General features: G+C 39.5%; 1 protein-coding gene across 5 annotated transcripts in view; it reads right to left on the bottom strand.

Annotated features, from left to right (window-relative positions):
- Positions 1-30: 30 nt before the first annotated feature.
- Positions 31-22,069, bottom strand: part of Lis-1 (LisH and WD40 domain-containing Lis-1) — a 30,265-nt gene continuing 8,226 nt past the window's right edge. For 4 of the 5 annotated variants that reach the window (XM_087346290.1, XM_022079149.2, XM_022079153.2 and 1 more), the window contains exons 2-9: positions 15,085-15,176; positions 8,616-8,769; positions 7,553-7,699; positions 6,204-6,360; positions 4,791-4,965; positions 4,123-4,414; positions 3,257-3,452; positions 31-2,923 (exon numbers count right to left, since the gene is read on the bottom strand). In XM_087346290.1, coding sequence (XP_087202416.1) covers positions 2,850-2,923; positions 3,257-3,452; positions 4,123-4,414; positions 4,791-4,965; positions 6,204-6,360; positions 7,553-7,699; positions 8,616-8,769; positions 15,085-15,122 — 1,233 coding nt within the window. In that variant the 5' untranslated portion in view covers positions 15,123-15,176 and the 3' untranslated portion in view covers positions 31-2,849. Of the gene's footprint in view, positions 2,924-3,256; positions 3,453-4,122; positions 4,415-4,790; positions 4,966-6,203; positions 6,361-7,552; positions 7,700-8,615; positions 8,770-15,084; positions 15,177-20,966; positions 21,105-22,069 lie in introns of those variants that run through there. The other variant, XM_022079152.2, reaches the window with a different exon arrangement.

Here is a 22,069-nt window from a genome sequence, read left to right as displayed (position 1 = left end):
CATATGCTATTCCAAATTATACCCCTTGAATGTAATTATGAATTTATTTTGCAACACATTACATTTGATTAACTGATTATGTTAGCTGGCATTTTTAACACTAGTGCAAGTACAGAAGTAAGAGCTACTGAATTCCATGCTATGTATGTAGTTGCTCTATAAGAAGGAAATACAGGTTCTGGATGAATGGGATTTTTCCAATGATTTTAGGTTTCTGAGCCAATAAGTGTAAAACTGTTGCTGTGGTCTTTAAAAAATGCTTTATGCTGTACCTAAATGGAAGATCTAATTTTCATTTTATAGAATACTTGTTTTAATAAACTTGAAAACCATCATCTAAATGACAATAAAGTGTGCATTTTGTAATATAGTGCTCGAGATTGTGAAATTTATTTGCCACACATATTTCCCTGGATTTGACTCCTGTGGAGTGAAAATTGCATTCACAAGTTCTTTCTGTCACAGGAAACATGCTTCCCATTTTAAAATTGAAATAAGATTTTCATGGAAAAATTGAACCCATGTTGCATTATACTGAAACAAATATTAGATAAAAGTAAACTTGCCACAAAAGGGTTAATACATTTTACCAACAAAGAGGCATTATTCTGATAAACAGCTGGTTGACATGCAATTATAACTTCCATTTGTAGATCAAATTACTTCTGGCACAGTATAAAATATCACTAGTTTTAATAAATAGAAAACAGTTCAGAGTTAAAATTCAATTAATATTGTGGTTAGCATCATACCATGCACATGTTTGTATTGAAATATACACATTGAACATAATGAACACAAGTTTGAAACGTCTTGGAGGATTACAATTCTAAAATATACCATCTCTCCTGTTTATTATGAATCATGATGAGGATTTCAGGCAATTAAAAGTGTGATACTTTTTTTGTACATATACTATACTGTAGAAGCTAGTGTGATGGCAACTTTGCAAGCACATTAACAGCATGAGGTTCTATGCTCAATTGATTAACATATTAAATCAGAAGTATCAAGCACTCTAGGGAATACTTTATTGAAACATCATATATTCCTATATATATATATGAACTGTTTTTAAGTATGTCTATCAGCTTTGCTACAATAACGAAAACTGTCAGATGTACAATTTGTTTTATATTTAGAAATAAAAGTATCTGGATAGATATATAATATGAAGAATTAAAGTTAACAAAGAGTGAATCAATTGAAGGCCTTGCTGTTGTTACATGCTGCTGTGTTCCCATTAATTCTTTTACAGGCCATTCTAATTAAAACTGGCACCACACTTGGGACAAATATTAACTGCAATAATTTTTCACAGAACCAGTTTTTTTATCAATACACCAAACACTTGGTGAAATTTTGTCTGAATTTACAGGTTGCTTGAGGGCAAGAATTTTATTTTTTTGTGTACACAGCATTAGTACGAAGTATGTACCCACTATTAATTCCAAATACAAATATATAAATACTAGGAAAGTAGGACAAAAACTAATGTAGCTGTGTAGTATTCAACTTGTGTTATGTCACAAATAAAGATGAAAATCTAAGAGGAAACTACAGTAATTACAGGGCTACCGACTAGAGTGACAAAAATAGCAAAGAAAGAGAAAAAATTACTATGCTACAGTACCTGTTACCTTTTGTTTGTACATGTTAACTGGAACTACAACACACAATATCTGGACAGGGAGTCTTGTTATGATACACGTCCTTGCATCCCAACTATCTGTTCCTTCCACTGCCTGCCAAGTGTTTACATCAAAATTGGAAAAACACTACAGTGCAGACCAGCAGAAACTAGCAACACACAAGCCTTCTGTTCTTAACAGTTTCTGCAGGAAACTGAAAGAGTTATAAAAAAATCGGAACCAGCATACATATACAGGTGGCACAAAGGAGATCCTAAGTAATTGTTACCTATAAAGGCTTCACCTTGGAGCATTCTAACCACCTTCGCTCTTCAATTTAACACCCTGTATGGATTTAATAAGTGCTTTACATCTTTATGCAGAGGCTCAAATTTCTCAATTGTTTTCCTAAATTATAATGGGTATACGATGCATTTTCTTACCTTTTCTGACAAAAAAACATGCTGATGTAAACAGTTCAACATTCCACCAAAAATCAAAGTGGGAAGTAGAAAAACAGAATGTTTAGAATTTAGTCTAAACAATTAAACAGCATGTAACAAGAACACTTAAGCTGTACTGTAATTGCCACACTTTCTTTCTTAAAACAATATATTTATAAAAAAAATTCACATCAGTGAATACACCTTATGCAACATAACCAACACAAAAGGCAACATGAAATTTAGTAACAGTACAGAATCAAGACAGGATAGCCAAGTGTAAGTTAAGGTTCCGATATTAGGCATCAATTTTAATACTACTAGTCCACTGAAGTATCTAAAAACGAAAGTAAAACATTTTGACAATGTTATTCTTACCATCCTGCGTATGTCACAAACTTTCTACATCTTATACTTTTATGATCATTATGTGCAGGAGGGTTTTCAAATGTTCACACTGTCAATCTGATTTGCATACCCCTTTTTCAGTGCCCTTTCTCTTACAAGCAGTTCTTGGTACATACTCTTGACGGATTCAATGGACACTTATGCTTTCCTCCCTTCCCTGTCTGACTTGTTGGTGCAAAGCGTCTGACATGGCAATGCGCAACACAAAAGGGGGAGGACATTCCTTTTTATACCAAAGCAAATTAAAGTTCATAACATTATGTTTGTATATAAATTAGGATACAGAAACACTATATAATAATTATATAACAGATACAATGCTAAGCTCCGTGTCCACTGTATTCATGTGTTGACCAGATGAGTGTGGTTAGCGACATTCCCACACCTTCACAGTTTGATCTACGCTGCCGGAAATTACATACGGATGAGTCTTGTGGAAATCTGAAACAGAGAATGGTTCATGACTGAAGCGGCTAACTTCTGGGATGTATGACTGGTTGATAATAAATTTTAGCTGAAGAAATGACTAGGCCAGTGGACAGAAAAAACCTAAAACAAATTTTAACCAAGGACTATGAATTTCTCATTGCTTTGACACAAGCTACATTCCCTGCTTATCTCACTCTTTATAAAATTCACTACTGAACTAAAAATAAGAAATGGCTAATGTACATGACAATGTCACAAAGCAAACAGAAAAGTTGTGAATATTTCCTTCTTCCTTTTCCACCCAAGGAATTAATGAATTGCAAATGAGACACTCAGGATACTTACCAAGTGAAGTACAAAAATGTTGATGAGCTTCAAGTGTCTTCATGCAGCGTTTGTTGCGCGTGTCCCATACCCGCAGACTTTTATCATCACTGGCACTCACAATAAATTTACCACCAGGATGGAATACCACACCACGCACCCAATTGTCATGGCCCACTAATGTGAATAGGCACATCCCAGTACCCACATCCCAAACCTAGAAAAAAAATAATGAAATATATTTCATCAATATCACATAAAAATATCTGAGAATAGAAATACCAAGCAAAACATTTATGAAGTAAGTTTTTTTCTTCCCTTTTGGTTTATCCTTCTACAGACCTTAAAAATCAAATCACTACCACCATTAGTCTGTCAATATCTTCCTTGAGCCATGGCCAGGTTTACGCTCTAGATATTAATATGGACATTTCTGTTTCCAGAGTATGTCCCTCACCAATTAGCAAAAATATTCTGGTTTTTATTCTTTCTGAAATTTAACTCTTCCATTTGTCACTAATTTATTTGTAACATACAGCTCTCTGCTTCCTTACTTCATGATTATTACATTTTATCTGTTGCACGCTTATCTTTCAGCTTATCTTCATAATCGCACATTAATTACTTATCCATATAGAACAGAAACAAAATCAGAAGAAGAAGAAGAAATTCATCTAAACTGATATTTAATCCAAATCTTTATATACTACAAAAACCCTCTGAAATTTATTTTCTAAGGTGCTTTCATTTGGTTCCTATATATTATGTTATTTGCGCTGGTTAAGCAATATAATCCCGCTATAATGTTTGCATTGTTTTTATCTCCTTTTTTATAAATTAGGATGATTAGACCTATCCTCCATTCTCGCATTGTTCATAATTATTACCTTTATGGTTTTATCTCTTGAGCCAGAGGCAAGAAAGGGACCAGCATGAGCTCCTTTTTTATTATCTGCTCCAGCAGCCTCATTAATGGCAGAACTGGCATTGTCAGGAGCCCAGGCAATGCACTCTACCACATGATCATGATCACGTAGCTCCACCTTGCATTCCTTGCTAGCTGTGGCCCACACACGAACAGTCTGATCATTGGAACACGATGCAATTAAAGATCCATCTGGACTAACACGGACCATACGCACCCATTCACGATGTCCCGTGAAAGTTTTTACACAGTAACTGCAACAATAAATCACTGATGATATATCATGGAATAATGATCATAGCAAACAACTTCAATGTTAAACTCCAACACGGGACAATGTCTGTCATTCTGACACACAAAGGATCGATGTCTGTCATTTTGACACATTGAATGGCATTCTGTCCTTTGGATACAATTAGGTTCCTCTCAAAAAACTTTTTCTTTTTTCCTTGTACATTGGCATTTAAATAATGGTTGAGTTTTGTTTAGCACTCATCAAACATCAAAAGTTCAGTCCCACACAAGATAATGACATGTATCAAAAGAAAATACAAACTGAAATGGGAAGTAGTTACAATGCAAATGAATCGTAATGTTGCAGTTATAAACTGTACCCAGGAAGGTCCTTACCCTGTTGCTACTTCCCACATCTTGATAGTCTTGTCCCTTGAAGAAGAGACGACAAAATCTCCACCGGGCATGAAAGTTACACTTGACACATTGTGGTCATGACCATGCATAGTTTTGATACACTCATAATTCTGGAAGTCCCACAGTTTTATAGTCATGTCTGCACTGCAGGACACTGGAATACAAGCAAAAGGTATTATTAATACAAGCCAATTCTTGATGCATTCAATGCTTTTCCAACGGCACTCAACGACGGGATGATTTCTGAACGATGACTTGAAAAACATGTGACAACTGCGTGTGTTTCTAAGGCCAAATACATAAGACAAGAGCTCCAAAGATGATGGTGATGATGTAAATTTGCGCAGAGGAACACTTTTCCTAGAAGCTTAAAGAAACAATACTTACCAGGTGTCCTACGTGAGAGATTAAATGCGAGCGGTGCGAGTTGCGTGGGTGAAGTGGAAATATCAAATTGGCTGTTTGTGTGGCGCTGTCCTAGGTTCCAGCGAAGCGGCCAAGCCCGAGATCAAATATTTTGATATTTTCGCGCGAGTCGCTGCGCTGGCCAGTAAGACGCATGCGCAAGAAAGCTCTGACCATGTAGTACACAGAAGGTGCATGCGCAGGAAGGCCATGTGCTTCTATTGCAGTCTCTCATGTAGGACACAACAAGCGATTCCCCACTTCATATGACACCCCATGCTGCTTATGCAGCTCGTAAATCTCGCTTGTTATTGGTTACGTAGGACATTGCCTTAATGTCAGGGTCATTAAGAAGTGCAAGTCAGTAAATAGTGAGCAGCAAGTGAGACTCTCTCAAAGTCAATATCCACCTCAAACGGGTGACTTGGGAGACTAACGAAAAATCTCAGAAACAATTTATGACAGATGGATGTGCTAACCTTAACCCTTTAAAAAATGAGTTTAATACTGATTTCTTCTGTTTGTTTTCCAACATGCCAACATTATTTCCAGTAATGTGAAACAAGAAATGGTTACATGATGCATCTGTTTATTTCCACAGACTTTATTAAACACAGAAATACTTAGCCTATCAGCATAAATTAATAAATATAAATGGTATGATGTTAACACAAAATTTTATAAAAAGCTGCCATCTAGTTCACATGGGAGGGTAGACAGTGATACTCTACATAAAGTGAATGAAAGACATCTAACAGCCTCAAAATTAGCAGCCAACAACCACCTTTCTTTACAAAATACAACTTACAATATAAAAAGAAAAGTTTCCTTGTCTTCATCAACATGATTGGAAATCTTAAACTTTCCTTCATTCCCAAAAGCATTAAAAAGGGAAGGCTAAATTATTCTAAACAACCTGTAATCTGTGGCTTGTGCTTTTTGTATCATCAGAGGAAAAAATAATTACAAAAAAGAAACAATACTTACCTAGTAATTTACCAGTCTGATCAAAAGAAATATCTTGGACAGAGTCTGTGTGACCCTTGAGTGATTTCTCATATTCTCCAGTCTCAAAATCCCACACTTTTAAAGTGGCGTCTTCGCTTGCTGACACCATGACACTGAAAACTGGGTGGAATATAACCTGCAAAATAAAATATAAATCTATGAACTGTATCCACTGTCTTGAAATAAATATGAGGTTGTCAAATTCTGCAAACACAAGTAACATTTGTGAGCTTATCTGCAATCACAGTACGTTTTACTGTGATTTCATTTTAAGTGCCCCTGTTGTGATGGGGTAAATTCCAGTATGAGGCTTCACATTTGGATTGTGGATTGAAAACTTAGTAAATCTCATGATAATCATGCTCAGAATGAATGACTGCATCAGTCACATCCCTGTTAACAACTCACTGTACAGAGTATACATAAAAGAATGGTGCAGTTTCAAAACTTAATAAAAAATTTATTTCTCACCTTACACGGGCATAACATACACCATCAGTGGCGGCAACTGTCCAAGTTTCTCATACGCTACCAGCAATTCGCTTCTCATGCTTACTGCGTGGCCAGTTTCAAAGATGGCGTTGCAGCAGGAGAAGGTTTTCTGTGTGCTCCGTTTTGAGGAGTCCAGATCTGTGATTACAGTGCAGCGTGAGTTTCGTGCACGGTTTAAAAAAGACGCACCGCACAAGAAAAACATAAGCAGGTGGTACCGACAGTTTGTAGAAACTGGATGCTTGTGTAAAGGCAAGAGTCCTGGTCGACCTCGTGTGTCTGATGACAACATTGAGAGAGTGCGTGAGGCGTTTCAGCGAAGTCCCCGCAAGTCAGTGGCTAGAGGAAGCAGGGAATTACATTCTACAACTGGACGGAGCTCCCCCTCCATTTTCACAGGAATGTACTAGTGCTTCTCAATCGTGTTTTTCCACAGTGCTGGATCGGACGTGCTGCTGCAAATGGAGACAACAACCTTCTCCCTTGGTCACCCCGTTCGCCAGATCTTACACCGTGCGATTTCTTTCTTTGGGGGTTCGTTAAAGACAGCGTTTATTTACGACCATTGCCCATGTCCATCCATGAACTTCGTGATTGGATAACGCAAGCACTGCAGGCCATTACAGCGGACATGCTACACCGGGTGTGGATGTGTGTCATGTGACCCAGGGTGCACACACTGAAGGATTGTAATTAACGCACGAGAAACTTGGACAGTTGCCGCCGCTGACGGTGTATGTTGTGCCCATGTAAGGTGAGAAATAAATTCTTTATCAACTCTTGAAACCGCACCATTCTTTTGTGTACAACCTGTATAATACCACTTCAAAATTTACCTTCGTAACAGGCGCACGATGACCTGAGAGGCAGTATTTCTCCGGTGGCCTTGGTATCCATTCAGTAGGGGATCGTTTACCTCGTGTAGGAGCACCTTCAATAAATTCCTTCTCTGCTTCAGACAATTTAGATTCAAGTTCCATCACCTTAAAACATTACAATATTAAATAACGCTGAAGTCGCTTTGAACACAACGTTAAGACTGCACGTGAGAACTCGCAAGTTCTTGCACTGCTCAGTTTTAACACATTCTTCCATGCCAATTAAAAAGTAAAGTTTGTCCCGCAAAGTGCCATACTGGCGCTCGGGGTGAGTGGAGGTATAGCTCCTCTCTTTCTTGACCTTGGCACTAGATGGGGGTAAGTGGTCAGCATCATGCCCCGGCCGGCTTTACCCCCGGTACCCATTGCAGAGGAGGCTGGGTCGGCCCCGGTCGTAGAGCCCATAGCTAGTCACTATACTGAATGAGCTCTCCCGGCTCATTTCCATGCCAATTACCACCACCAATATGAGGTTGAGTTTATTGTGATGTGGGTCTCAAAGCTACAAACTGTTTAAATGATAATTGGTTTTTGCAGAGAAAGATGGCTAGCGTTGTTCTACTGATTAAAAACTAGTTCCTGTACACTGTCTCCACGTATCACTGAATATCAAGTCATAAAAATAGAAGGAATGAACGACAGCGTCTCCCATTCATGTGACTATGTTTTGTTTCTAAAACTGTAGTTGCTACTCGCGGAGAAGAGATTTCAAGACGTAAGGGTAACTGAAACTTTGCAGAATCATATCAAAGGGGAAGTACACTTAAAGGAGATGGTATACCTGTTAAATACATTAAGTTCAACATAAATTTAGTCAGCAACTTGTACCATACCTCCTATGAGCTGTAAGAGTCCAGTAAGTATAATTATATTTAACGACTAAGGTTTACTCCTGTACTTACTTGTGAACATAGACCACCACAATTTAAATACGTAATGCAAGAAAAGTTTAATATAAGCAACGTATAATGATCGTGTCACTTTGGGTACACAGCCGCAGAAAAGACAGCTACTAACACACCTTTTTCTGTAATCTGATAACAGAGGTCCACTTCTTCTCAAGCAGACCCCCATACTTCCTCTCCACTTCTCCTGGCATGTCTGCTTCCTTTTTGAAAGCTTCCAGTGCATCCATGTATCCATTATTGCTCAGATAGTCTGCAATCGCTTTATTTCTGGAAAACAACATCGACCACAGAACAAATCAACGGCAGTCAACATTATGCAGGGTGGGCCATGACTCCACATTTAAATAACAACATCAGTTAGGATTTTTGCTTCATATCCAGGAGGTCCTGGGTTCAAATCTCGACATGGAACCAGCATTTATGACTAAATTTGTCATTATTTTAACATTAAAATAAGCTTTTAATGAGTTTCTGAGCAAGATATCATAAAACGAGTAGGTTTAATATTTCAGGTACCTCTGAAACTTTCTTTGTGTCTGGGTTAGGACACCACTAGCAGATGTATAAAATTTAAAATTCAAACCGAGAAACTGGATATACTATAAAGAAGAATGCATTTTAATTATTATATATAAACACTTCTATGGCAACGTTTTCGTTCCATTTTCGTTTTATGTGGGCAATTATTTACATAGGTAAATTTCCTGTTAAATGTTTACAGCAGAAGTAGGCGACATCCAGGGCCTCCTCGCGTGCCTCACAACTGCAATTCTTATGTATCGAATTTGTCTTTTCTCCTCACATTGTTACCGTAGTTTGCTTTACACGTTCTTTTATATTAAAAACAGACAACAATGACGAAGGGTTTGAGAAAGTTTTCGATAAAAGCATATGAAGAGAAAACGAGACATTTCTAAAAGTCTTCCACAAAATGCTATTGTTTACGGTAGATTCAATGTGTACTGTTCGGTCACGTTATCAGTCCTCATTGTTTCTGCGTAATTGACAATAAAAAATTAGCCTTGCGTGAACTGGGTGAGCCAGTTCCAGAGAGGTAGTTTTAAAATCTTAAGAGGCCTCGCTAATCAATCTCGTCCAGGGCCCACTTCCGCTTATAAACTAATTCATTTTTATATTTTTTCCCTGAACAACGGAATACAAAGAAAACTGAATGAATGATGAATATATTTTCGAAACGTCTGTCTTTAATAGACGCTTCTTTTAAAACAACTATTTTCTCTACGGTAAAACCCCTCTCCGATATGCAACCAACAAGCCACAATACATCTCCTCCTACTACACTTGTCGCCACGGCAACCAGAGTTTTCCCAGTAGCTCCGATCAATAACAGTGCAAGATGACGTCAAAACGGTCCAGAAGCGGAAGATCTGCCTCGGCGTCTTGTTTCACAACAGCTCACACGAGATATATACGGCCAACTACAGTGACCTGTATTCTAGGTAAGCATACGGTAACATAAAGATGACTCTTGTGGGATATTGTGCCGCGTAGTCTGGCAGAACTACCACGCCACTTGGACGCAACACCCCACGTCTTTCAGTAATAATAATGAAAAAGAGTCTGCATGCAATATGGTTTCACGTCCCGCTTTATTTCATTTCTTTGTTTAACGATGCTGTCAGTACCACTGGATTATTATTGAATATTGAACTGGAGAGGCTTTGGAAGAAAGCTGTAGCAAGTTAATTTGGACCCACGAAAGCCACGTCAGGATAGCCAGCCGAGCTGCTTGGGACGAAAATCAACGCGGCTAAGCACATATTTATACCAGTTGAAGCCAATCGAAAGAAGAATCCTATTAAAGTGAGGACGAGGCTCAAGACGCCATGACACGACGCCGGAAACTTGACGCTGAGCGTGTCGATACACCTGTCGTCTCGACGCAGACACATGATTCCGAATAAAGAGAATACGAACCTAGGGATGCCATACGATATGACGCTGGCACCCGACGCCGGAAACTAGACGCTTATTGTCGCGAGGTGGTCAATTATTAACGTTTCTCTTTCCCAGAGCAAAACAATCTAATCTAATCAAAATTCAAACCGACCCAGAACAAAATTTGAAAGTTGTAATCCATACAGGAACACATGAATGCGTCCTTTGCAAATTCTGAGGGAACTTTTCAATAAAAGATTACGTCAGTTATCTGTCTGACATAACTTTAATTTCCGAACACACAAATCATGTGATCTTAATATCTTTTTAAATCAATAACATACGATGCCATGTTGGTGTTACCGACTGTAGGGAATTTCAAAACACGCGTCTAGGCTATACCACAATAGCATAACGTCCATTTTATTTATCATTTTATTTATTGTTCTGTCTGACGACAGGTCCATATGGACAGGATCCTTCCATCCTTTTCTCGGACTGGGACCTGTTCATATACGTTCTTGGCAGATGATCCAGAAGTGGTTTGCTATTGCCTTCTTCTGTGTGTGAATGGAGTAATTGTTGGAAGCCCCCGGAGGAAAACTCCGTGTTGCCTAGACCACGGCCTTGCCCAACACAAGTTATAAATTCGGGCACCACCGGGAATTGAACCCGAGACCCCAGGATTGCAAGGCCAGCGTTCTAACCGCTAGACCACCGTGGCTGCTATAACGTCCATACCAAATTTCATCAAAATTGTCGCACAGTTCTCGTGTTGAATCATACAGACAGACAGAAATGACCAGCCCCACAAGCGTTCGTTCCACGCACATCGTGCAGGGCCGCGTAATAATGAACGTGGCATGTTTTAGGTATAAAACCTAATTGTTAGCATTACATTCTTTACGCAAAGCTTCACGAGCGCGTGACCTTTGTGGGATGAAACAGATTTGTGGCCTTCACGTCGTTTTAACGAACGGCAGGGCAACTTCCCAAAGGGAATACAGTGAATGGTACGTGTTGGGCACTGCCGCCTGAAAATACTGAAACACGTTACGAGAGTAAGATAATAACTCTTAAAACTATTTCTGCAGCTTCTGTTTGACGTCTGTAGTTACATAAACAATTATATGACGCCAGTCTTAACGCACGTCCACTTGTACGTGATTCATTAGATTTCGTTGCCACAGAGGGATATTTAATCTCCAAGTATTAATAAACTACATGAAGCAGTATTTGCATGCCAGACGTTGTTAATTAATCGAGTCCCCCCACCACCACCAATTTCATTTGTAGTGTCCTTGAACTCCTGCCAATTGCCTGAACATTGTAGCGGGCCCTAGTTTTGTCATAACCCCTTTTCACCCCACCTCATCCATCTCGTAGTTGTCTCCCATCGAGCAGAGATCGTTTATGCTCCATACAAACTTCATGAAGCAGTGAGAATATCGCGACTTAAAACTTCATCTCACTAGTCCTGGGATGCATGATCGCAGAATTAATAGCGGCTCACGAGACTAATGAAACCTGTGGTGTCCTACTGCAGCGAGCAGTGCAAGCAGATGGTGAAAGTGGATCTTCCTTTCAGAAGCATCCTCTGCGATGGCAACGTTTAACGGGCTCAACAAAGCAACAAAACCCATCAGAGAACCAGCGTTTATTTAAATGTTTACATCTACACAGATACGGAACGCGGGGCTAAAACTTGTCAAGCTCACAGCTGTAGGCGTACGACAATTCTTATTCAAAGAAATTACGGCGAGTATGAAGAAGTTTTGTCTTTCTGGGTTGTTGTGCCCTGTAGTTTGATACATTTTTACGTCGGTAACCTTGTAACAGACTGCACCTTCAGAAAAATCCTTGCTTGACATCAACGGTTCAACGTCTTCGGTTTATAACACTGTATCTGCTTCTAAAAACATATACGTACACGTGTCGAAATTTCGTATTCTTAAAGATAAAAACCTGTTGTTAAAAAACTAATATCCTTTTTTTTACATTAAACCGTTTTCGAGAATGTTAATGAAGTTCAACCTGCGCTTTATGGTGGCTAAATTAGGAATTCCAATAGACTAGTACCAACCAAAATCAAATTTGACAATTTTTACTCACAATGCAATATTTTATATAAAAGTCGTCGAGTAGCATCTGACATTTCGGCGGAAACAGTACATCCCCATTATGAGTTAATTCTACCAATTTTCCGCAATCAAGGCACAAAAGCATTCTCACAAGTCAGCCCACGGCGATCAAGCAACTCTTCCGTCAGTGGAAACAGAATTGGGCAGACAAATTGCATCTTCAGAGGACAGAAGCCGCGAGCCTTCGATGCGGTTGAGGGGATCCTTAAATCACGATTTTATAAAAGACCACGGACCTTGGACACGAGGAATAACGGAGAATGTATTTAAATGAAAAAACATCTGCTCTGTAGGTGCGTGGTTTAAATTCACTGGGGTGTTTCAACTCCTGTGTGGTAAGAATAAAAGCTCGCAGAAATTGAATGCAGTAATCTTGTTCGAAAGCTCACGGACTGGAATGGATCTGATTGTGGCTGAAGTTCATTTCCTCCCATCTTCATTAAAAATACACGATTCTACGTGAACAGTGTCTTTCTCAGAGTTTGTGCGTCACAAGGACCATCAGTGCTTTGCCCCTTGTAGAATTAGAAATTATTCCTTTCTACGAAAGATTACAATTCTTGATAGACGTCCTTTACGCGAAAATAAATTCTCCACTGACTTAAAGAGAGCAGCACTTTTCCAGAGATTAAATCAAGGAGCTCGGGGCACGCATCCCGGAGACAAATGTATGAGACCTAGATGTGAGGTCGTGCACACGTGAACCGGACTGAACAGACCCAGGATAAACTCCAGTGTAATGACCATCATGAACTTTTGGCTTCATACCAGGAAATGCCTTTACTATTCTTTCTTCCTTTATTTTTTTAATTTATTTTTTCAGTCTGAGGAGAAAGCGGCCATGATGTCATTACTGGTCTTTCTTTCTCATTTTTTCCCTTTTCTTTGTTTATCGCCTGTTTTATTTTTCCCTTCTCTCCTTCCAGCGTTTTCTTTCACTGCTCGTACCTACTCATTAAGCCAAAGACACGCCTTTAAATAATTTTCGAAACTAATTTATTTATTCCAACTGAGCTTCATGCTAGTTCTTACTTTAACTTCAAATAGTGTAAAAGTGAGCGACACAGGTCTCCAAATATCCATACGAAAGTGCTGAATTCAAATGAGTAAATAGGACTGTCCTTTGTTAGCATGTTACAAATACAGCTGATATTCAAGTTCGGTTTGGTTAGGGGAGGACAGGTCACGTTAGGTTACGTTACGTCAATATATTGTTTAACTTTGGTTATTTGTTGGTTCGATCTGGTCACGTCTTTTCAGCTCAGGTGAGATTTCGTTTTCCGTGTGACCAGTTTTCAAAGTTTCAAGTTTTCCAGGTCGCCAGAATTCCAGCGTTCCGTGTCTAAAGCATTCCATGTTTCCTGCGATCGACCTTTCCAACATACCATGTTTATCATGGAGGAAACATAACATAACTTGTCACAGTGGTTGCACACAGGACGATTCCTTCGATGAGGCAATGAAACACCCTCCATTGGGACAGGCAGTACAGCAGAAAATTTGCTTTTGACACGCACTAAGTGTCACTATGCGATAATTAAAGGTGATATCGCCACAATTCTGATGTAAACTGTACACATTGTAATATTGAATGTAGCACCACCTATGGCGCATCGTCTGATGCGAATCCCGCCGTATAAAAGATACGAAAAGAATACAGTGTCTGGCCAAAGCTGCTGACGAAGCAAAACATGACTCATCAGGCTTCATCCAACGAGTAAAACTTACACACAAAAAACTACGAAACTAGTTTCAAGTACTAGACGCATAAACAATGCCTAGTGGTACAAAGAACGAATCTGTAATGCCCATTTTCTTCTGTAATGTTCTCGCATTTCTATGACATCCTAATTACCTTTCGAATAAAAACTCTGTTCGTAAAGAAACCTTTGAGGCCTCTCGGATTCCCACATTTTACAACAAAACACAGCACAGACATGTTACAGTCATGTCAGAGTGTGTGTCCCTAAACGTGTTCTAGCCAGGAGACGGATTTTCGCGAAGCCACTAAAGGTCGTATCGTACTTTTCAATTTTCTTCCACTAACAACACCGATTTCTGAGGTAATGCGAAGAACGGACATGTCTCAGCTACATGGGCATATTTATCTCTACAGGTTTCTAAAATATTACTCAAATTATGAAAATAATGAAAACAAGTCATGAATACAATCTGATGATACAGCACAACAGTACAAACCGCATTAACCTAGCCAGTCTGGCCATCTGACAATAAATAACGAAAATGCAACGACAAATTGTTTCCTTCCAATCATATTTCTTAATCTTGTGCCATCTTCCATTCCTCAATCCCTCCCACCATCTTGCTTCTAGTCGAGGGCTTGTTTATACTTCTACTTACATAAGTTACACCTACGACGTAGCACATCTGCACCAAATACACATGCTAACTAACAGTTTAACTTCAACGTGACTTTCAGGCATGATTCGGCTATTCTATGAAGACAATACATGTCATGTGTCACATTCCGGAACACGCAGATAAGCGGTGGACAGAAAATTTACGTCGTGATTCAACTTACAACTCCTCCCGCTGCCGTTGTGACAACACCATTTTCATGATCCGGTGCGGGTTGGACGCTGAAATTCTGCGATCTTCCTACAGCTCCATTACCTAGAACGAAGAAATGAAAGTCTGTGAAACAGTGAGTGGTTCGTACTTACACTAAACAAAATAATATGAAGTCTTGACGCTGCTACGAAGAAAGAGAACAACCCTGCTTTGCCGGGAATCAAACCCTGTCGTCCAACTCCTAGCTTCAACGCTATACTAAATGAGTTATTTCGGTTCCCTCGAAGAGCGAATAGTTCCCCACACCTCTTCGTAACAAAACAGATTTACGCCTATTACTTAAAACAGCTAGTAGCATCCACACGACCACGCATAATTATTGAATCCATTTTCAACCACAAAATAAAAATCCTCCTCCATAAATTAATAACTGTCCATGTACAAAGGTATAATCTCCCTTCAACACAAATAATGCCACTTAACTTAAGAACATTATTTAATTATTCGCACTGGCAAAAGCACAAAGTATCGAATGCATTTCACCTTTCGAAAATGGATTTACTCACGCACATCACGTTCCGTGATGCAAATGAATCACTTTATACAAGTCAAAGTACTTCTAAGCATGTGAGATACTTTCCCACGTTCTTGGAGATAACAGCAAAGAGAACTCACTTACTGAACCAACGTCACAGATGTTACTGGAAAAAAATATATATAAAGAACCACTACGTGATACGAAGTCTCCTGAATGATAAGGCTGAATTTGTAAAACGAAAAGGCGAACTTCTCCCACCTGACGGCTGAATTTGTAAAACGAAAAGGCGAACCTTCTCCCACCTGACGGCTGAATTTGTAAAACGAAAAGGCGAACCTCCCACCTGACATTCCTACGAGGCCAATTACAGCAATAGAGGGCATATATATACACATAGTGGCGTATTAAAGAGTTCAGTATGTATTGATCGAAACATTCCTCGCATTCTGGGCACCAGGTAGGAATGTATACTTCGTTTCCAACGGACGCGGACGTAGTGATCGGGCGTCTTGCTAGCAGCCTGAAACTGAGCGGTCGGCGTCTGTTAGTGAACACAAGACGTGAAACATGGGATCTCACAGGGGAATAACACGGAATGAAGAAGTTTGGGAAGTGTCGAGGAGAATATTTTACACATCGCCCAGTTTTATAATTTGTGCTGAAATGGACGATGAAATGGCTACAGACTACACCGCGCATGGGGGGGGGGGGGAATGAGAAATACGTTCAGGAATTTTGGTGGTAAAACCTCGAGAAAACGTTACTTCGAAGACCTGCTGATAATTTCGACTTCAGAGAACTGTTCCGCGATGCGGTTTTGCGAACGTACTGATGCATATGAAGCGATTTTATTGGGGTCTTCAGCATATGAAAACGCATAATTCACTTTCCTTTCCTAGGGCCAAGAAATCCCTCCATGCACTATTTTAGAAAATTAATAGCTACTTTTAGTTATCGTTAACAATTCTTATTCGCAAATGACAAATTACAGTAGTAAATAATCAAATATACATTGAACTGGAATGTGCACAAATCACCTTTTAGTTACATAACCGGCCTGTATTAAACAGATAAAAATTAATAAATAATTTCGAGGCCCCGGCTACAAGAGGCATCGGGCCGGACAGGGCCCGCAGGCCGCTAGTTTGATAACGTTGACGTACTTATATAAAACAACATAAACACGATTTACCGTCCTGAAGTGGACGCCTCAGAGAATATCTAGGGAAATAAAGATTTACTCCCAATAATTATTATGCATTATCTATGACAATACGATAATCATGAAAATGCAGCAAGGATGCTCGTCAAAACTCTCACATCCGAAGTCATTCTGTTCCGTTTAGAGGCTCCTCCCAGCCTCGCTTTCACTTGTACCCCATAGATCTGAGATCAAGAACGAAAAAGTTGCTGAGACCGCAAAACGGAAGATTTCTGCATTCGCCATACCTGGTCGGGTATTCAAATATTGGCTCAATACAATTTTTGCGTGAATTCACTATTATATTATAATATAGTAAAATTTAAGTCATTCTCAGTATATTCACATTTCACCTGCAAAGTAAAGGCACTAACTACAGGACGCAATATACTGGCAGCCATAATATTTCTTACAATATATAATTTTGTACGGCACTGCCAGATTATCTAACCCTACAGCAAAAACAAGGCATGTACCAGCTGTTATATCCAAGTGATATGTAAGGCTGTAACTTCGCAGCGATAAGCAACATAATCAAGGTCTTCTTAAAAGAACAAAACTTTATAAGCGAACTGCAGAGATTGTGTAAAATGGAATGGCCACGAGTAGCAGATCGACGTGAATTTAAAAGAAGTGGAGTGTTTAGAATTAGTAATTCACTGAATATGTTCCAGGGACTGCGAAAAATCCAACAGGGCGCCTCGTGAATACATGAAACTTTTACCTGCCCAATAAATACCAATGCAACAGCACTGCCACACCTGTGTCAGTACCAAACAAGTCGTGGGAAGCCATACAAACATCGCCAACCTATTAAAAAGCTTACGTACTGCACAAATGAAAATACAATGAGTCACCTCGCTTATGTCAGCGCTTCTGTTTTCTTACACACGATATGGAAAGTTATCGATTGATACTTCGTTACCTGAAAACTACGACGCTTGAAAAACGCAGATTTAAATTTTTTCGTTAAGGAATACGTTAAAAAGATGGGAATAAATTAAAATGAAATGGTTTTCACGTTCGCGCCATTTATCGAACAAACTAACGTATTTTTAGTATTTAAAAATGGCGCCTTGCTGCTGGGGTCTTGAATAAACAGCGTCTTTTTCGTACTTTTCAATAACAATATGACGGCCGGACAAACTTCTAGGAGAGACACTTGCTGTAAGATTGTAATATATTTGTTGTAAAATACGGTACCAAATACACATCTTAAGTCCACGACATTTTTTAACACATGCAGTGGTCAGGCGAAATCTGAACGCAGTCTGGAGAACGCAGATATTCGTACAAATAAGCCATAAGAGAAATACTAAACTAAAACAAAGGCAAATTCACCTTATTCATATTCATCGCCCTGATGACGGAGGCAGTATGACCTCTGAAACGTTGGTTAACATAGACCAGACTACACAGCGCAACAACCCAGAAGACAGAAATATTCATACTCTGATGACGGAGGCAGTATGACCTCCGAAACGTTGGTAAACATCGACCAGACTACACAGCGCAACAACCCAGAAGACGGAAATCTTCATACTCACCGCTGTGAGAACCTCAAGTCAAGGCAAATTCGTTTCACTGCGAATTTAAAGTCATAACATTTCGTCTGAAGTATAAATTAACCTACTATCAGTCCTTTGAGTTAAATAACAAATTGCACCAATTACATGGATGGCAGCGTTTGATGAACGCCTTGCTTACATCACATTTAGCAAAACTGGCTAAGTATAATGTTGCATGATGCCAATGAACACCTGACTTTGCTGGCTTCATGTCGCCGTATTATCAAGTCCACTGTCTTCAAGTCACTCTGCTGTAAACAAACTTAAAATTTACGTTTATGTTACAATGTTAAAAGCAGACGAGTAAAACGGAACAAACGATAACTTACACAGTTCTTGTTCCTGTATTGCACAGACGTACGGTTACATATGCAATACATTATCTCCTTCTTGCATTCAATTATAAGTACAGAGAGCCATTGACCGTATCCGCGTGTTTAAATGCAATCTAATTACACCTACCCCATGTTCCTGAATCCTTCTTGAAACGCTAGTAAGCCCTTAGCTGTTGAAGAAATTCCCTGCCTTTTACTTAACTCGAAGGTTCATTCTGTGTTCCTCACAGTACCATCACTGGTCCCTATCCCTAGTCAGATGAATCCAGTCCACGCCCTACCACAACAGTTATTCTAAGATACATTTTAATATTATCCACCCATCTATAACTGAAACTTCATTCAATTTCTGCAAGACTGCACGGTGCAACATCTCAGAAGACGATCATCTGCAGACTTACCGCCGTGATAACCTGAAATCCCAAGGCTGGCGTAGCTTACTTTATCGCAAAGCACAAAACACAAGAATCATTACTAATAACATTAATAATAACTAAACCACGAAAGGGTTTCTGGGAAACTCACATGAAGTTCCATCAGATCAAACATACGTAGGCCTGTGCAGCTTTCAAAATAATCTTATCACTGCAGGCTCTCTGAACATGGCTACGATACGACCAAATAATCTAAAATAAATCAGCACAAGCACAGCTCAAACAGACAAACATACGAATGTAAAACAAAACCAATAATCTGCTTCCAATCTTACGAAATTCTGCTTTTACATCCCAATTTGTAGGAATTCTAGACTACGTGCATTACACGTGAGTCGGAGAAGTTGCCGAATTGGTACGGCGCCTTTGATAAAATGGATTCAATTCGGTTTAAGCACTTTACTGGTGCAGACAACCCGATACCAAATTTAAACGAAATCCATGAAGTAGATTCGTATGTGAAACATGTGGATGGACGTGCAGACACTATCTGCCCGAGCAGTGAAGTAACTTGTGTTCAGGCCAATCAATAAAGCAAAGAAGGGTGTGACTGCAGACACTTCAACGGCACATTAACGAATGTACCGATTTACACGTTTCTGTCTGCATTACATTTCATCTCCCCGCAAATAAAACTTTTACAAATTAATATTGGGTACGTCAAACCGCAACAGCAAAATATGGTCATTACTCAAGTGGAGGAGAGGAAAGATAAGCCAGTCAGTCCATTCATTAGGATTTGAGACTTTCGAGTACAATCAATAAAATCTTCTCGGGCAATCAGCCGCGTTAACTGGTGTCGGAAGTCACCAGGCGACTTCCGAGGTATCCGGCCAAGAATGTGTAAGGAACCGGACTCCCCGGATGAATGGTTCTGGTCTGTTCCACAAGGCTGAGATCTATCGAAGTAAAAATGATTAATCTCAAACTCCAAACCAGACGTCAGCGAAAGAAATAAAGCACGGCTTAAACCCAGAAAGTAACAAATACAAGAAGTCCCAAGAAATGAAAGCGTTATCCAATCGTACAAGCTTTTATCTCGACTAGCAGACCACAAAGTTATTTAATGATTCTGTTTCGATGTCAGTAGTTGTGTAACGCATAACAGCATGTGCAGAAGGACACGGAGAGAACGCTGTGAATGTGGAAGAATGACTTATGTGAATGAACTACTCCAAAAATTACTTGAAAATACTGAAGATTCAAATTCGACACGCCTCAAATACATGTGGGGTACTAAACGGTTGTCATACTGAATATCCCAGCAACCGGCTTGTTCAAGCCCTCGAAACAGCAAGCGCACACTTAAATGGTATGCATTATAATCAATACACCAACATCCGAAGTCCCCTAGTGAAGGTTTCAGATAGAAACACACGTCTCACGGTGCCCACGCTGCTGAAGAGCGCCTTAACCCCATAACTACCGACCGACCTTATGGTATTATAACGGCCTTCAAACCCATCTGATGGATTTTCATAAAACTTGGTATTACCATATTTTTCCAATTGCCTTCCATCAAGTGGAGCTCGGTATATGAACTTTTGTATGGACAGAGACCATAACACGCCAAAATATTCCGTACGAAATATTCTGTGTTCACCTAAAAACAAGAAAGCTTTTGGGGCGAAATTTTGACGTTATACCACGTAAATTTTAAAGAAGTGTAAATGTTTACCAGTGAATTTACCCACACAGAAATGGGCTACTAAATAGTGTCATTACTAAACACATTGTCCTTTTTGGCTTCATGATATGAACTGTCGCGGAAGGTTTTGTCAGTTTAAACTATTTGGACAACCATCTGTTGACGTACCTTGCTCGAAACTAGTATGCCTCGACGTTAACTTGCGTGCGTCACCCCACCGTATTGATTTGCTAGGCCATGTTCTCGTCGTCTCCGCAGGGAAGACAGCAGAAGCGACCAAAACGACCCGTTCGTTACCCAGCAGTTACTAATTTCAAGGCCTTGTTCACCGTACCCATTACCCGTGACAAACGCAGCGTGGGCGGTAACTGACATCATCGCTGAAAAATAATGTGATAACGCACATCGAACAAAATGTCGGCATACAAATATTTACAGAATGAAACCCAAAAAACTTGAGTAACCTTGAACAATCACGACTTGTACTCTGAATAAGGGGGCGATACGTTCCTTTGTAATGTTGGTACAGCCATGTGCATGGCTCCACGGCGTCACAACTAAATTCTTACTTACGCACTAATACGAAAGTGTAGAATAGCGAACTCTGGCTTCCATAGGTTATCTCTTTGACATTTTATACTCACAGCTGACCTTCATTTCTTCTAAGCCACTCGCACTATATTATATAAAAATAAGGAATTCTTTGTATTTATATTTCGTTAAATATTCATCATGAAAAATACGTAGATTTTAATGAGATCAAGAGGCCTACTTTATGCCAAACCACTCTGTATTGTTTGAAGGGTGGACCCCAGCAACAAAGTGCATATTGTGACGAAGAGAAAAATTCTTCCCTACCAGGAATCGAACCCTGGCCGTCCAACTCATGGCCTCGCCAATCTAAAAAATGAACCCTCACAGCAATTTCGAACGAACAAGAGTGTGTGGGTTGGGTAATTTAACGAAGACCAATTCCCTTTCATTTCTGATACGATCTCAGGGTCGTGTCGTCTGTCGAGGATTTCGACGTATGATGTTCCCAGCAAAATCTACGATAATACAAGAAAATTAAAATTCTCGTATCTTCCTGTGATAAATATGAATTCACGGCTAGGTAAAGATTCTAAAGACAGAGGCCGCGGCCTATTTCAGTGTTACGCAACTGATGTGCACACTCGTTCATCACCGAAAATTTTATTCAACGTGTGTTATGCTTCGTTTTCATATGAAACCGGTCACTTTATCACGCCCGAGTCTCAAAGGCGAACTTC

This window comes from Zootermopsis nevadensis, unplaced genomic scaffold (assembly GCF_977971745.1).
Source record: "Zootermopsis nevadensis isolate Lab colony 2312 unplaced genomic scaffold, Znev_1.0 Znev_ptg000010l, whole genome shotgun sequence".
Taxonomy (NCBI): Eukaryota; Metazoa; Arthropoda; class Insecta; order Blattodea; family Termopsidae; genus Zootermopsis; species Zootermopsis nevadensis.
This window is presented reverse-complemented; position numbering and strand designations above follow the sequence as displayed.